At 31.3% G+C, this 17267-nt stretch overlaps 1 protein-coding gene across 2 annotated transcripts in view; it reads left to right on the top strand.

The window, feature by feature from the left end:
• Positions 1–10152, top strand: part of LOC107448881 (Spaetzle domain-containing protein 6) — a 28303-nt gene extending 18151 nt beyond the window's left edge. The window contains exons 5-6 of one of the 2 annotated variants that reach the window (XM_016064232.3): positions 360–689; positions 8520–10152. In XM_016064232.3, the coding sequence (XP_015919718.2) occupies positions 360–689; positions 8520–8844 (655 nt within the window). In that variant the 3' untranslated portion in view covers positions 8845–10152. The remainder of the gene's footprint in view (positions 1–359; positions 690–8519) is intronic. The other variant, XM_071184375.1, reaches the window with a different exon arrangement.
• Positions 10153–17267: the final 7115 nt, after the last annotated feature.

The following is a 17267-nucleotide window of genomic DNA, read 5'->3' as shown; positions in this document are numbered from 1 at the left end:
ACCCAAATGGTGAAAACATGCGAATTGTTGCCGTAGATAGAGAGTTTTGCTTCCACCTGTAGCCCATTTCGACAGCCAATAAGTTTGCTTTCACTTTCTCGAGTCACAGAACAAAAGGAAAACTGCAAACCAAACCATGCGCTACAGATAGTTTTTCTTTTTTTCTATTCATTTATTTAACTATTTACTTATCCACTTATTTATTTATCTGTTTATTATCGATTTACTTATCTATTTATATATGTATTTATCTATCTGTTTATTTATCTATATATTTAACTATTCAGTTAACTACTTCTTCATCTATCTATCGATTTATTTATGAATTTTTTTAAATATTTTTTTTTTCTTTCTTTCAGGGAAGAAGAGCCTTCAACGCTGGCCCATGTCCTGTCAGTGTTGACAGGTGCATCACCAGGCAGCAGCAGTGCTCTCTCCTTAGTGTTAAAGTTGATGGCCAGCGATGCATCCCCTCTGAGAGGCTTGGGGAAACGGAAGCCAGTGACTGCAGACCTAGAGACGGCAGAGACCAGAAGGCCCAGTGATGACCTGCCGCCCACGCCCTGCCCATCGTCCGAAGAATATGTCACACCGACATTTGCCAGGAATTACCAGGGCGTGTGGAAGTACGTGGTGCAGATACCACAGGAAGGATACTTTACTCAGACAGTACAGCAGACAAAATGTATGTAAGTAAAATTTTAATAAGCTTCATTCTAGTTTCCTTATAGTATCCATATTTTCTTACTTCGTTACAGGAACAAAACAAAACCCAAATGGTCAAATATTAGATTTTTTGAGAAACTAAATGTCATGAAAGACAGTAGTTCTCAAAATCCCTTTGAAAATGACTCGGTTAATTAATAATAATTAAGAAACTTAATTTTGGGTTTTTGTTTCTCTTTAGTGAGTTAACAAAATAGCATTGAAAGTTACCAAATTTTAAGTCTTTATTTTTTAGTCGGTTTACAAATTCCCATTGAAACTTACAGAATTGTAATCTTATGTTTAGTGGGTTTACGAATTCCCATTGAAACTTACCGAATTGTAAACCTATGTTAGTGGATTTACAAATTCCCATTGAAACTTGTCCAATTGCAAGCTTATGTTAAGTGGGTTTACGAAATCCCATTGAAACTTATTGACGGAGCTAGTATTATCCTTAATTTATGATATAAGTGTTTTTTGTAGGTGGAAAAGAATTTGCCATGAAGAGTTTTGGCCGCGGTAAAGCATCCTTGCAACTTCAGTTTCCGTACTCCATTTTATCTATTTTTGCATTTATCTCGCATGAAAGTATAAGAATATGTTGCAAATTTTTTTCTCAGATAGGTTTGTTAAGCAAAAAAGCAATAAAACTTTAATGGCTTTTTTTTTATTCTGCAAAACAATATCTTTATATACGACTGTGAGCTAGATATTAACCCCTTGAGATATCATTTCTTGATGTAGAAATGATCTTTGATTGCACTGTAAACAACAACTCGCAACGGAATGTTGAGAGAGGTGCTAACTGCTCCGTACCAAAATTTAAAAAAAAGGTAAATAACTACAAACAAAATTTTGCGAATATTTGACAATTTTTACTTGCTTTTTAAAAGATATAGCATGACATAACTACTGTCTGTCTCTGTCTTGGTGGTTGGTCGGGGTGCCAGAGGCCGAGTTGGCCCTTTCATCCTGGAGGATCGATGAGGTGGAACACTGAGGTCAGGAGCATAAAGCTAAAGATGAGTTGGAGGGGGGGATGGCTTATTGCCATGGTGAGGAAAAGCTGTGAGATGACTTGAAAACGAGTTGAGAGTAATCAACAAAAATGAAGTCCACCGTGCTTTGCTCGAAGAAAACGTCTCGCTGTTATTAAGATTACTTATCTTGATTAGATAAATAGCATCTCCAGTCTCCGCTAGTAACTAAACTGGGCGACATAACTACTATAAAGTGGTGACGAATTATTTAGAAATACTGGTGGATAAAAATCTACTAAATTGAATTTATTAAACCGAGAATCACAATTGATAAACTACCACTTTAAAATATTTATTTGCTGTCCGACGCAAGTTGACATCTGTGTGTTGAAGACGTCTGAAACACGTTAATTGTTTTGACATAAGAAACAAATGACGTCTCCCAAACGTCTTCGTATGTCAACGGGTTAATTAAAAAGTGATCTTTAAAACTAGTTTTGAGATAACTAACGCACAATAACTCAATGATTTTTTCCCTTTTTTTTCCTTCAGCATTGGTAGAGAGAGATCTATAAATAAATTCCACCTTGATAAAAAAAAAGATTAAAAAAACAACGTAAGGGCCGCATGTGTTTTGGATATCCAACTTTACGTTACATTTTGCTTTACTTGCGCAAAAACTATAAGACTTAGAGACTTGAAATTACGAAGCTATGTAGAAAAATGTACCGAGATTTCCATGGAATAATAAAATAAAAATAATAACATTAGAGAATTAGTTCTAGAATAATTACATGGAGGTAAAAAAATACCAAGCGGGCTGCTCCACAGGACTCAGAAAAGCGGCTACAGAATTAAAACGTGACGTACGGAAAGAGCCATTTTTATTTCTAAACTTTACTCAAGTTTTTTTTATTTATTTTTTTATTTATTTATTTATTTATTTTTTTGAAGTTTCAATTTGTTTGAAAGTTAATACATTTTTAAGTGCTTCTTTTGCGAATTTCTTGCACTATTTTCCTTGAATAATTATTATTTATCGATTGTTGACAAACAATTTATCTCTCGAGATTTTCATTTTAACAACTCGCCCTGGATTTAATGTCAAAAGTAACAACAAAAAAAATCTTTTTTTTTTTTCTTAAATGGAGAAAGAGACTATATGTTGCCAGATATAAATCATAATATTTATATCGAAATTTTTTTTAAATATAAATGTCTCGAGAGAGGTAAAAACCATTTCCGATTTGGAACTGTTATGCGATAGAAGGTTATTTGCTGTCGCAACGAACTATAGGTTGCGTTGTTGTTTGAGACGAATACCTGCGATTTCTAAATGAACAGTCATTCAGTTACTCTGGAGACGTCTTTAATGTAGCCTGTAGGATTGTAACGTTCCTTCTTTATTGTGGCTTATTAAATTTAAAAAAGAAAAATGTTTGATATTCTTTCTTATGCAAATGAAACAAAATGGTGTCTCTCTCTTTTTTTTTCTTTTTTTTTTTTTAGAGAAGGAACATTTAAAACACATTGGAAAAATATTTGTAAATAAACAGAAAAAAATATGTATCTTCTAATTAGAGTTAAAACCTAATGCCTAAGAAATAGTTTTACTAAATTTAATGATATAACTTGAAAGGTCCATTTAAACTTTACATTCCATAGTTTTAAGAATCATATTACTTCAAAAATTAAAATGAACAAAAAGTAGGACATAAAGCCTCATAATTTTATGTAATTTAATTTCGTAAACAAAGTTCTTTGACAACAATTTATATCAAAAAACTTTAAGTTTCAATAAAAATCATAAGAACGTATTTAAAAACTAAAAAACGTAAATAAAGAATGCTTAAGGAAAAAAAATTCTTTTTTTTAAGCTATTTTTTAGTGCTACGAAATCTTTGGGATTTGCTAAAAACAATACAAGATGCAATTTTATTTTTTCAGGAGCGTAATATTTTACCGAAAAAACGAAAATGTACCAATTGGGTATACAACATATGACGCAATGCTAAACGAATGGAAAACGATTTTAAAAATTCTTCATATTGAAATAAAGATTTTCATATTGTTTCTTTTTTATTATTATTATTATTATTATTATAGTTCTTAATCAGACGTAAAAAACCATTCTGTACAGAACGATCATCAAATAAGAAGAAAAAAATTTACAAGCACATTTTTTATTGTAAAAATCATAACACTCGCCTGTTTTATAAATCCGCAGAATTCCAAATAAAATGTTCTTCGTTTGAAAATTTTATTTTCAAATAATATATGCACAGATTATCCTTTCAGTACTTTTAGATAACATATGACACATCAAAATTTTATAATTGTAAGATCTCGATATGAATTTGAATATGTAGCTTAAAAACATAATAGCTGAATTCTAGTTGATATTATTCTTTCAAAACTAAAAAAAAATTACCAAGAAAACGATAAAAATTTATTAATAATCAGCACAAATGAAACTATTTCAAATAGTTCGAATGATTCTTTATTGTTGTTTTCTGACTTAGATACAGAAATATATACTATTCTATAAAGAAGAAGAATATTCTATAACTATTACAGTTCTGTACGTTCTGAATGCCCTTTATTCATTGGAATGACGAAAGCAATGTTGACTTCACTTTAATTTATAATGAATTGAAGACAGAAAAAATTATTTTACTGTATTACACCTATCTGTAACAGCAAGTGATCATGAAATCGGAAGTTATGTTGTTGGTAATAGAGAGATAAAAATTATTGAGAAATTGTTCTTCAAATGCTTGGCGTGTTCTGCTTCAATGTTTGGCATGTTCTGGTTAGTTTTTCCAAGTTTTTCTACCTTTTCCTTAGGGAAATTTTGCTTCTTATTTTCTGCTAAGAAGATGGCATCCGTCATTGCCAATGGTTATGATGGAACTAATGCCCGATATTTTCAGGCTCCCGCTAGAGGGCGGACTCGAGTGTTGCGATCGCGAATTGTTTTAGATTTTTAACTACTAAAATTAATTCTTATTGAGCCACACATTCTTTTTTTCTTTCAAATCCATGTTCAATTTGCTACGTTTAACATATTAACAAAATGTTTCTACATACAATTGGGTATAATATAGCCTACGTCACAGGTCGTGTTGTTCCTACTAAATTTAACCCATGAACGGCATTTTCTGCGAGCCTAACTTCAAGCCACAAATAAGCAAACGAAGTGTTCGATCGTTTAAATAGCTGCTCGCCAGATTTTATTGCATTATAAAGAAAAGTTATTGAAACTAAATACAACTAAATAAACAACAACAACTAAAACAAATAACAACAACTACTAATAACAATAACTAAATAAACAGCAACTAAATTCCATTCGTTTAGCATTGCGTCATATGTTGTTCCTACTAAATCGAAGTAGTTGTGTTTTTTTCATATTATACCCAATTACAATAACTTTATACAAAGCAAACAAAATAATAATGTAATTGTTTAATATATAATGATGCATAGAAGCAAAATGATACAGAGATATATATGCAATTTTTTTCTTGAAAAATATCAACTGTTAAGAAAGCAAAAAAAAAAAAAAAAAAAAAAAAAAAAAAAAAAAAAAAAAAAAAAAAAAAAAAAAAAAAAANGAAAAAAAAAAAAAAAGAGATGAGTGAGACGCTACCACGAGGTTCGGCGAGCGGAGCGAGTTTCTCAAAATGTTTTTTCAGAAAGTTGTTTGTTAAGGATATGGAAACAGATATATCGGAAGTTATTCATTATAATTAAGTTTAATTGAATTTCTTGATAGAAAAGCAGTTGGGAGATCTTAATGTAACGACAGTTATAAAATAAAATAATATATGAAAAAGAAATAATTATATTTGCTCGCACTTTCCACAACTAAGCACATTTCCCTTAGGATTTTATTACGATCTGTAATCGAATAGAAATAATTTTTCTCATTAATAATTTTTTTTGAAATAACATTTAAAATTATTTAGAACAAATTGCGTGAGTTCACAATCGTTATTTAATTTCTCGCTTACCAAACAGGCTGACATATTAAATACAATTGTGCATGCATCATCACACAGAAGCTGATCGTTAATCATTTAACGCATCTCTTTAATGGTAATAGCATATTGTTTTAACTCACATCAATAATTAATACAAATTATAAAACGGTTAATAAGTTTAGACACCTATTCAAATAAGTTAATCTTAAAATGTTGCGTAATAACGCCGTTTTTCAAAACTCTGTCGCCAAGGAAAATTTTAAAAAAAAGCCATAGTTTAAGTGCCTTACATTTGAAGCAATGCGATGATTTTAAACTATATATTATCTAGCCATGATGAATTATCTGGGCTATAGAACAGACAAATAACTTAAAAATTTTATAAGTTATTGAACTTTTTTAAAAATCGTTAATATGGCGACACTTTTCCACTTAGATGAAAATTATCAAGATCACTGCCTTATTCACAGTTTTTGTAAATTTTTATGAACCCAGGTAATGCAGCATTGGAGTAAGTTTTTAAATATTAAAACATTAGACGCTTTTTATTGTCACAAAACTGTGACTTTTCTCCATATTGACGTTATTTTCAAAATAAGCGGCTTTAGATAGATTGACTAAACAGTCATGACTCACAGCAGTTAAAAAAATGGCATCATTTTATGTTACAACAGAACCTTCGAAAAACAGCACTAAGGAAATAGAATTACACTAGTGAGCGGCTCCCCCTGCTCGCCAACCCCCGAAAATTGCTGCGCAATCTTATATGGTTTTTTGCTTCGCAAACCAAGCTCGCTTCGCTCTCTACTGACTTAGGTACATTGCAAATGCACAAAATTCTAAGAATTCAAAACAATCATTCAAATCCATATAACAACTTTTTTTTTTAAAAAATTACATCATTTTAGTAAATACTAAGTTATTAAAATAAATTTGAATTCAAATAAATGACATGTAATTCGTTAAACCTATTAGAAATGTGCTATAGTATAAAATCTTAAGATAAAATTTCTAAAACTGATATCTCTTTAAAAAGGTTAAAATTTTGGCTATAATTAAGTCTATTAAAAATTGAAATAAGTGAATTGCAATGGAAAAACCTGCATAAACAAATAAATTCTAGTAAAACAAATAAATTCGTGATATAAATCAAAAATCGTCAAATAAATTCGTAATATATAAATTCGTGAAAAAAAGCGCTTTCGACAAAATACTAAAATAGAGATCTATCGACAAAGACTACTCACTTCTGCCTAGCTTAATAGTATGAGATTGCCGCAGCTGATGCTCTCTGGTTATTTCAGTTTCCGTTTTTAAAAGCGCTATATGTTGAGCCACCTCAGCTAGATTTGGCATGTGACATTTCCCAGCGTTGTCATTCGGGGAGTTGTAATGAGGCTTTTTTTTGTCGCCGTGTAAGAGAAATATATATATATATACTAAGAGGCTTCGCCCCCTGCTCGCAGGCGCTCGCCAACCCCCGGAACTGCTTTCGCAGTTCATTTCGGATTTCTTCGCAATCCAATGCTCGCTCATTGGATAGATTCTTAACGTCTAACTTTTGTATACTTTTTTGATTACTGAAGTTCCGAAAACTTTTCACTGTAGAAAATTCTAAACCTGTACATTTCAATATTAATTTGAAATTGATAAACATAAATTTTTTCTTTGTTCATAATTTTCATGCACTTTAAATGCTTTTTCTGAAAAACGTTAATTTTGAAAAAATTTCTTTGACAATTTGAATGTAGATTTTGTGAAATGTTAGCGATGTTTTAAACTGAACGCCAAGTTTGAATTTGTTATCTTTATCAAGTTTTAAGTAAGAATAATTTAGACATTTTCTATAAAAATTTGATATGACAGAACGTATTTAGTTCTAGTGCATTGCTTATTTTTTCCTTTTTTTAAGATTTTAGTTCAAAACACATGTGATCACATTATTATTATATCTAGAAAAAAAATTTGAAATTTATGTATTACAATTTGTTATAGAGCTGCTAACGTAACATGAAAAATTTGTAATCCTTAAGCTCAAATTTGCCATATTTTGAAAAATAATTTATACATTTTTAAACTTCAAATTTATAATTTTAGAACCCCTGGTTACCAAACATAAAATTAAAATTTTAATTGAATATTTTTTTTAAAAAAATTTTTTGTCGAAACCAGTTGGATACCTAAATTTTATGCTGATAACAAACAAACAAAAATATGGAAGTCAGCGAAGGAAAACTGGCATATTATTCCATTCTTTAAATATTACGTAAGCATCTAAGTGGGAGGAGTTTATAATTTACTTATTTTTGCTCACAAAGGGGGAGGATGGTTATGAGCAATACTGACATAAAAGTTTACTTATTTTCTTCTTAAAGAGCAAAATTAGAAATGTAACAAAAAAATTACGTATAAAAGCTGAATAGATTTGGGCAAATTGTTTAAATTTTGGACAAAGTTGAGGTAAATAATTCGGCTGTAAGCTCGGTTTTACTTCATTACATCACAAAACGAAAAGTTGAGTTGTCAAATCCGGGGAAAAGAGTTGCAGAGTTCAACAGTTTTGAACACAAAAGGTTCCTCAAGAATAGTCTACAAAAATTTTCTGAAATAAATTAACGAGTAAATTTTGTTTTATCCAAAGACATATCTTTTGTTTGATTTTTAATCATAAAATTAGATTACTTCAGTAAAAATCAGAGGGGTTACGACTTTCTTATTATGTATGGGGTTTTCTTTTTTTGCTGAAAAGGGGAGTTCAAAGTTTGGAAAATGAATGCCTACGTGATATTTGGACCTTCCCTTACACACCACCGGTAAAGATTTATTTGCTTCATTTCAATTTCAGGAACAGTCGTTGCGATTTCATGGATGGAGTGTGCCACGAATCTCCAAGGTGGGTCAGCCTGTTGGTGGCCGAAATATATTACCCCGACAGTTTTTCACCCACGACGGCCATGCCACCGGTCGAAGATTTTTACAATTTCCAGCAATACTTAAAAAGGCGTGTCGGTGAAGATGACATTGACCAAAGAGCAGCACAGAAACATAAACACTGTGATGGGTTCGACGCTATCGGATGCTATGTAGTCAGGCTGTACTACGATTGGTTCCTGGTGAATGGATCGTGCAAGTGTTGGAAACCGTCACCGAAGAGGACACTGATGGGTTAAAACTTTACTATTCGAATGACCATCTTGTCAACAGTATTGTATATTTATCTTAATGAATGGTTTTCTTACAAAGACATTTTAAAAATTCAAAACTTTTCTTGAATGAATGGGGGGAAGGGGGAACTATTCAACTGACGAGTATTCCAACTCGAAGCAATACACTGCAGCACGACACGATAGTGACGAAATTAATGGATGATAATTAATTGGTAATAATAATTGCATGTGCTCCTTCAATCACCTTTGTATAGTGCTACGCTGGTTATGATACGGGCTAAAATAAAATAAAAATTTCAAACCTTTTTATTAAAAGGGAGCTATACCCCATAAAAAACACTTCATGATTTTTTTTGCTACATAAGTGATTTAAAATTTAAAGTACAAAAAAAAGTGAATTTTGCAAATTATGGCAAGATTAAAAAAGGATTATTCAATGGGGAAGTAAGCCTGCTATAATTTTGATTTTTAAGCATTTGAAACTTTCTGGTTTACTGAGTGTACTAATGAGTGAATGAAGTTGAAACAGAATTTGCGATGAGAAGTTTTTCCTGCGGTATAGCATTCTCTAAAGTGTTTTATTCAAAATTTGTGTCACTCTAGAAGTTCATAATAACACTTTGATAATTCGGAGCTCTCACTAAAATGTGGATTCATTAAGAAATGAGTGGATAGAAAATTCAAAAGATGCGCTGAAATAATAAAAAAGATCTTCCGCTGGTCGGTACATTACATTGAAACACAAACAAGCTAAACAGGGCGTTTAATGATGGAGAACATGGACGCCCTATTAATAGTGTGTCTTCGATCGCCATCGATGGCCGCTCAAGCCAGCAGACACATTCCCTTCATAAACAATGCTATTTAAATGCATAAAAAAAATCATTTAAGATCTCAACTATCAAGAATTTTTTAATCACTCCGCAGTTAAAGGTTTAGTCACATAGTGTTAGCCGCATTACAAAGCGCAAGTTGAATGACTATTACTACTTTACCCAAATCTAGACACGGAACTTTGTAGCAGTTTTCAAAAGGAATTCATTTTTATGGGTTCTTTCTTCGAATTATGATAAATATGCAGTGTCGTTCTGAATAAGATAAAGTGCATCATTTTCAAAGAATAAAGGTTGATTAGATTTAAAGAAGAGCTGGTCTCAGAAATGAAACAATTTCTGTAGATTTTTTTAACAATAGAAATCTCATGTTATAAAGTAGTTCCAAATGTAAGAAAACACATTAAGTTTTGTCTTTCTTTATTTATTTATATGTTCGTGTTGTTATTGTCCATAATAAATGTTATATTTAATAAAAGGTTCTCTTTGTAATTTCTCAATTATAACTTTAAAAGCATCGTGGGTGAGCTTATTCTGGAGACAGCTCAAAATGCTTATTTGGGAGCATCCGTTCATCAAACTTCTTTAATGAGTATTTTCTTTTTTGAAGGAATACAAGTAAATTCGTGATGTGGCAATGTCCACTAGCATAAATCACTTTTCTCAATTATTCACTTCAACAGCGGTTTCTACAAGGATGTCACAGATTTATACTGGTGATATTATTAAATTTACATTGTAAGGATTCAGATTTAAAAAAAAAACACTTATTGTTAGCATTCTAAATGTTAAAAGATCATCTGAAAAGCTACATCTGTAATATAGCCGGTTACTACGACCCCTGAAATCTGTCATGATTATGTTGAGTATTCCAAAAACAAAACAAAAGTAAGTCGTTTTGTGTTGGATTGAACATTTAAAAAGCCATGTCATTTCGAGTTCAAGTCTTTTTCAAGCTCACACATACGCATTTCACAAAAACAAACATTTTGAGCAGCAGCCAGTATAAAAAGCTGAAACTAGCGATATACTTTTATTTACAATGCTATACATAAAAATGTTTTGAACCGAATGTTACTTTTATCTTCAAGTTTTGAAAGATTATGCTGTTGCTGAAAGTCTCAATGAGTAGGTAATTTAAGTTGAGGAGTAGATTATATTAATTATTGAAGCGAGAATTTTTTCTTTTTCTCATATTTTTTTATTTTCTCGCAATAAAAAATGATAAACGCGAGAAGTTCGCGCACTCTATAAATCAATTTCAAAATGCGCGAATTTTGGAAAAAATTTCGTCTTTCGCCATTTTGAATAAAATCCGTTTCACTTTTCTTCCTTGATCTTTCATTATTTTGAACATCGGTCCTTGTTATCTAGCTTCCCTATTTACCAGTATTGTTCAGAACCGGTGCGAACAGCAGAACTCCCCCCTCCCAGAACCCTTTCAGAGCACATTTCTCTGCAACCACGTGTTCACCGTAGGTAAGGTATGTAAGACGTTTAAATATTTTGTGCATGAATGTAAGATGAACAAATACCTTGTTAAGGCGACATCTTCTACTCCGTAGCGGACAAAGGAAAATGAAACAAATGTCAGTAGAAACGGTCAAAACGAAACAAATACGGATATTTTTTAACCAAATAAATATAATAGCTGTTGAAAAAGTAGATATTGAACATTTTCCATATGATGATGCAGCAAAAAAAATCCAATTAGAAGATTTTAAAAATGTATTATAATTAAAGAAATAATTTTTTTCCAAATCTATTCGTGTTTTTTTAATTTGTAGAAATCTCACTCTGTTTTTGAGAAAGGGTGAGAAATTCTCTCCAATTTTTTTTCTGTAATGAAAACACTGGCTAAAGAAATAAATTTTCAGATTATATCAATACCATCCATAAATTAAGTTGTTGAAAAAGCTGTTTCAGTGACTGTTGAGCGAAGTCTTCTGGAGCCATGTCATGAATGAACCACATTCATCGAAAATCGTTGAATGAAGAAAGGGTATTTCAATTAAGTAATGTTATATTAAACTATCATTCTAGCAACAGGAATAACTAAGTTTTAATATAGCAATAAAAATCAATAAACTAGCAATTTATTTATTACTGAACAATCCTATTAACTTTCCAGAAAGACGAAACAAAGCAGCAAAAAGAAATTCAGTCGACGTTCGATGCACTTCATAACACTTTTGGAGAAGACCGATTGCATGACTAGAACCTCCCCCTTCCATCTCCCCATCTGCTCAAATGTATGGGAACATATTACGATGTCCCCCCTCCCTTTATAATATTTTATGCATTTCGATTATCAAAAATAATTTTTAAAATTTCCATGATGCTATTTTAAAATCAGTTCTGAGTTCCATATAGTTTGCAAACTTAAAACATTTTGGTTTGAAATTCAAGACAGGAAACTAACGTACTTTCGAATCCTACGACTATGGTGAAAGCATGACTAGTGTTGCCATAAAAAGCTCTGCCAGGGCTTATTTTGATAAAAATATTATTCTTTCTTCGGTCCACTTCCTTCAAAATTTTTAATTACTACTCTGTTACATTTTTTACTTCATTTTATAATCGTCGTTGAATAGGCGACCCAATGTTATGGGTTTACAACTGCTAATGTTCAACTCCGTAGCCTTGTCATTTTGAACCCAATCCAGAACACAAGGGAACTCCGGGATCAAGTATTAGGGAGAAATTTGCCATCGTAAAGGCTTTTTCTAGATTTAATAAACTCACATTTGCTGTTACATGGAGAGGAAAAGCTTCCACGGTTATCCTGACGGCAAGGGGACACTAACCCATGATCGGTCTACCACTGAGCATATTTTACGTTAGCACTGTGGTGGGTGCAAGCCGGATGCATAATTCGTATCGACCAGTCATCGCTGGGATTCGAACGCGGTTTATCCCCAGAGCCATCACTTTTCTGTTCTGTTACATTGGTTACAGGTAGACATTTTCCTTAAGGGACACACATCAGAATAACTACAAAGTTTAAAAAAAGAAAATGCGTACGCCACATGCTATTTCTCCAACAGAAACCACACTTCAAAAAAAGAGAGAGAGAGAGAGAGAAAGTGAATACAGTTTTGAAACAAGGAAAATATTATTGATGAAACTATTGAACCATTTGCAAAATAATTTAGAAAGGTTATGAATGTCTACAAAACTCTTTGACATGAATGTTGCAAATATATATTGTTGATGCAGGTGTTTGATCAGTTCAAGTTAAAAGCTTTGATAGCTCTAATATCTTTGTTTTGTCTATCAATAGATAAAATAATATTATGAATATTATTTGAGGCTGAAAATTCATATTTTAAATAGGGATTTTGTTAAAAGGAATCTAAAAATATGGAAGTCTTGTAATTTCTTAAGTCTAACAGCTTTCAAGAGACATGAACAGAGGAGAGAAAAATTCTGCTACTAGCTAGTTGTAGTAATCCTGTAAGCAGTTGTAATATTTTTAACACTTTATTAAAGACGGGGTACTTTTTCAAAAATAAAACATTTTTACCAATTGAAAAAATTCTTGATTTTAATAAGGAGGAATTTCTTTTGAATCCTCTCTCAAATAGGAAATAAAGATATTTGCAGAATATTATAAGATACTAAAAATAATTCCATATTTCTTGAAATTATTTTAATAATAAAATATACATGGGGTTCATTTTTAACAAGTGACTGACCAACCAAGTCATGCAAAAACTGTTAATTTCACTTTCTAGGGAGAAGAATGACACGTCATCATAGGCAATAAAAATGGCAGAAAAAAAGAGGGGAACATTTTATTTTCAGGAAAAAAAATTTGAAGATTTCTAACTCCATTTGGAGTCCTAGTTAAGAGTGCCCAGGGTTGAACTGACCATAGACCTAAAATTGCAATCACCCTTTGGGGCCCAGTTACTGTGGTAGACCACTTTAAATGTGATCCCATGTAAATTTCAAACAAAAAGAACACAGAAAAAAATATAACATACTTTTAAAACATATTTTCTTGTTATTCATTTCATTTTTAGAATTATGAATAATACTGAAGCCATGATAGAACATCCCAATTTCCGCAACTGTGGCAAACGGCATATCGGCTTTGTTTATAAGTGCAGTGTCTATGTTAAATAAATGGGACCCCACCCACAAAAATCTTAGAGGTTAGGTTTAGCCCCCTCCTAAAATATGGGAAAAAATTAAAAGTAAAATACCTCAACACAATATTTCTTTAGCATTTGGAAGATACATAATTAGAATTAATATATATATATGTAATATAGAATTTCTCATGCGAGTCTTTCTATATTAACTGGTAAGCTTAATAAATATGTTTCTTATCAAGTTTAAGATGTAGAAGTCGGTCTCTCACAAAGAGCCATAAAAAGTCAAGATGAACCAGATAAGGCCAGATAAAAGATTATTTTCTGAAGTTAATGGGCAATAATTCGTCGATGAAGATAGTCCCAGAAAGTTCCCACCGTCAGAGTGGCGAGATACTTTTAGCGAATCAAAACCTTTAAATTTTATAAATTGAATGACGTTTCATTGAGATAAGAAGATCCTTGCAACCACGCCCTCTCAGAATCTCACTTTAAAAGCTCAGGACAGGCAAAATTGCGTGTCTTTTCCATATTTTCAATGGCTAGATAAAGCTGGGCCAAATCCGAACAATCCCTGCAAAGGGGGAAACCTGATGTAATTATCCCACGCATAATGTTTGTAATACTCCATCTAACGAAATAAAATGCCTTTTTACAGAAGCCGCCTAAGTCTCTTCAATTATCTAGCCTTTAAAGACATAACTTTACAAGCCGGCAGTGGCAAGTAATTTGTTTGGGAATAATGGCCCCAGATATAAACAGCAAAGAACATATCCATCGTTTTACTTCAACGAAAAGATTAGAGAAATATATATTACCTTCCGAAAAAGAAGATGAAAAGAAACAACAAATAAGTCAACAAGTTCCGATGCATGGGGTGAAAAAGCCCGAAAATTTTTAGAGCTCCTTTCCCAAAAGAAGTAAATAGAAAAATATGCAAGTGGATCGTCAAATCAACAAAAAAAGGAACTCTATCGCCTGCTAAAGTCGAAATACAACCATAGAAAAAGATTATGTCAGAATAAATATTCATTCTAAAGTTCACCACCGCATCTGGATCAATTAAAGAATCATCAAAAGCCATATGGAGAATTTCAACTCCGAAGAATCCCCAACCCCCCAAGAGAAGAAATGATACTACATCTTTTTACAGTTCTAAGTAAAGCGGCGTTCTTCATCTAGGTGTCGACATCTAAAAGAACACTTGCATCGAAATCATGGAAAACATCTGGAAGGAGGATCTGGACTTACAAATGCTCAGAATCAAATATAAACATTATCTTCAAAACTCTAGAAGTAGTAAAAGTATTCCGCGTGTCTTCACGTAAAATGTTTAAGTCAAACCTTTTAATTTATAAATATAAATTTGCAATATGACAACACGTCATTCTTCTAAATGGGTAAGTTATTTTTATGAAAAATATTCAATTTCTATAAGAATTTTCATTTAGTTCGAAAAAGAAGTACAATTGTTTCTTATTATTTAATTGAATATTATGTATAAGTATTTCTTGAAATTATGCTCTTCATTAAAGTTAATTTTAAAAGAAAAAAAAATGTTGATAAATTGTAAGAAATGAAAATTCTAAAACATAATGAGCTAAAATGGTTCAAAATATTGAGGTATATTATATTAATATTCTCTTATTGTTTGCATTATTTATTTTGTCATTATTATTACTTGCATTATTGTTTACAAAATTTTTTAACAGGTTTACATATAAAAATAAGAAAAAAGAAATGATTCATGAGTGTAAAATCAATGATAATCATGAAAATATTAAAAGTAATTGTGGAATACATAGGGAGCCGAATTCGGTTAAGTCTAAAAGTATACAAACTTCTAATAATTTTAAAAATACTGAAATTTGTGCCAATGTAGAAAAAAATAATTCAAATGTAACGCAAAATGTAAATGCAATTGAATTTAGGATAGATTTTTCAGATTTTGAAACAGTTGTTTCACTTTTTAAAGGCAAAAAACACGAAAATGTTAATTGGTGGTTCGAAGTATTTGAAGATCAGGCTAAATTTTTTAATTTATCTCCTTTACATAAATTTGTATATGCAAAAAGGTGTTTACGCGAAAATGCATTGATACTTCTTCGTAGCCATCCTAATATTAATTCGATCGTTTGCTCAATTAAAAGAATTATTAATCGAGGAATTTTTTGTTACCTATAACTCAGCCGAAATTCATGAAATAGGAAAAAGCTTACTCATGAATCAGTGCAAGAATATTTTTTAAAATTAAAAGAAATTGCAATTCAAAATAAAATTGAGGAACAATCTTTAATGAAATATTGTATTAATGGCATACCCGATACCGTAGATAATAAAGCTATATTATATAGGTCAACTAATTTAAATGATTTTAAAAATAAACTAAGGATATATGACCAAATGTGCATAGATAGAGAAAAAATAAAATACATAATAATGACGTACGTTACAATACTCCTAAATAACAAAAGCAAAAGGAGGTTAAACTGCATTTAAGTGATTATAAAAATGATGAAAATCAGGCGACACATGAGGTGCGAGATTTGCCGCCCAAACCTTGTAAATTTTGCGAAAAAATAGGCATACGAAAAGCATATCACTGGGGGCAATCCTGTTCAAATAATCCGGCTATAACTAAAAATAAAGCTGGAACATCAAAGACTAATAAGTATCAATTACTTATGTCGGGATACATAGAAAGTGAACAATCCGTACAAAAGGATAAAAAAGAAAAGAAAGATAACTCGAGTTGCATGCAAAAATTAATGCTAAACTTGGATAAGGGATCAACGATAAATTTGATACCCAAGCATATTGTATTGAAATTGAATGTTCCCGTTAGAAGTTGTAAAGGGATAAATGTTATCCAAACAAAAGGAAAATTAACGCTTGCAAAAAAGTGTACTCTTACTCTTAATTTAAAAATTGGTAATATGGTTAGGTCTAGAGAGCCTAGAGTAAAAGAGAGTGGACAAGGGAGAAACGATTCCTGATTGGTGGACAGAAAAACTTTACCGCCGGAGGCGAGAGTGGAAAATTCGCCATTGGAATTACATGGAGTGAAAATTATCTGACTCAAAAAAATTATGTTCTGTATTAATAAATGCATGTAATAAGTTCATTACTTACTTTTTTTCAATAAGAAACTTCACAGTTACAGTAAATGTTAAAATTATGGCTGAAAATTTGGATAGTTGTTAGTTATTAGAATTTATCCTTATTATCACTTACTTGCGTGCATATAAAGTTATGTTTATCTCATTGTAAAGAGAACAAGGTGATGAAATAACTAATGGTTAGATAAGAATAAATGTATTTACTTTTAATGCACATAATTTCTATCTAAATTACTTATAAATTTTAAGATTTGAGCATCTTTTTATCAAAACTTCAGAAGTGCAGAGTTTGGCGATATTACTTTGACATGTTGGCGCGTTACAATGTTCGCGTTACAATGTTACAATGCGCGTTACAAAGTAGCATTTGTTTA

This window comes from Parasteatoda tepidariorum, chromosome 8, assembly GCF_043381705.1.
Source record: "Parasteatoda tepidariorum isolate YZ-2023 chromosome 8, CAS_Ptep_4.0, whole genome shotgun sequence".
Taxonomy (NCBI): domain Eukaryota; kingdom Metazoa; phylum Arthropoda; class Arachnida; order Araneae; family Theridiidae; genus Parasteatoda; species Parasteatoda tepidariorum.
The sequence above is the reverse complement of the archived record's forward strand: the minus strand, read 5'-3'. Positions and strand labels throughout refer to the sequence as shown.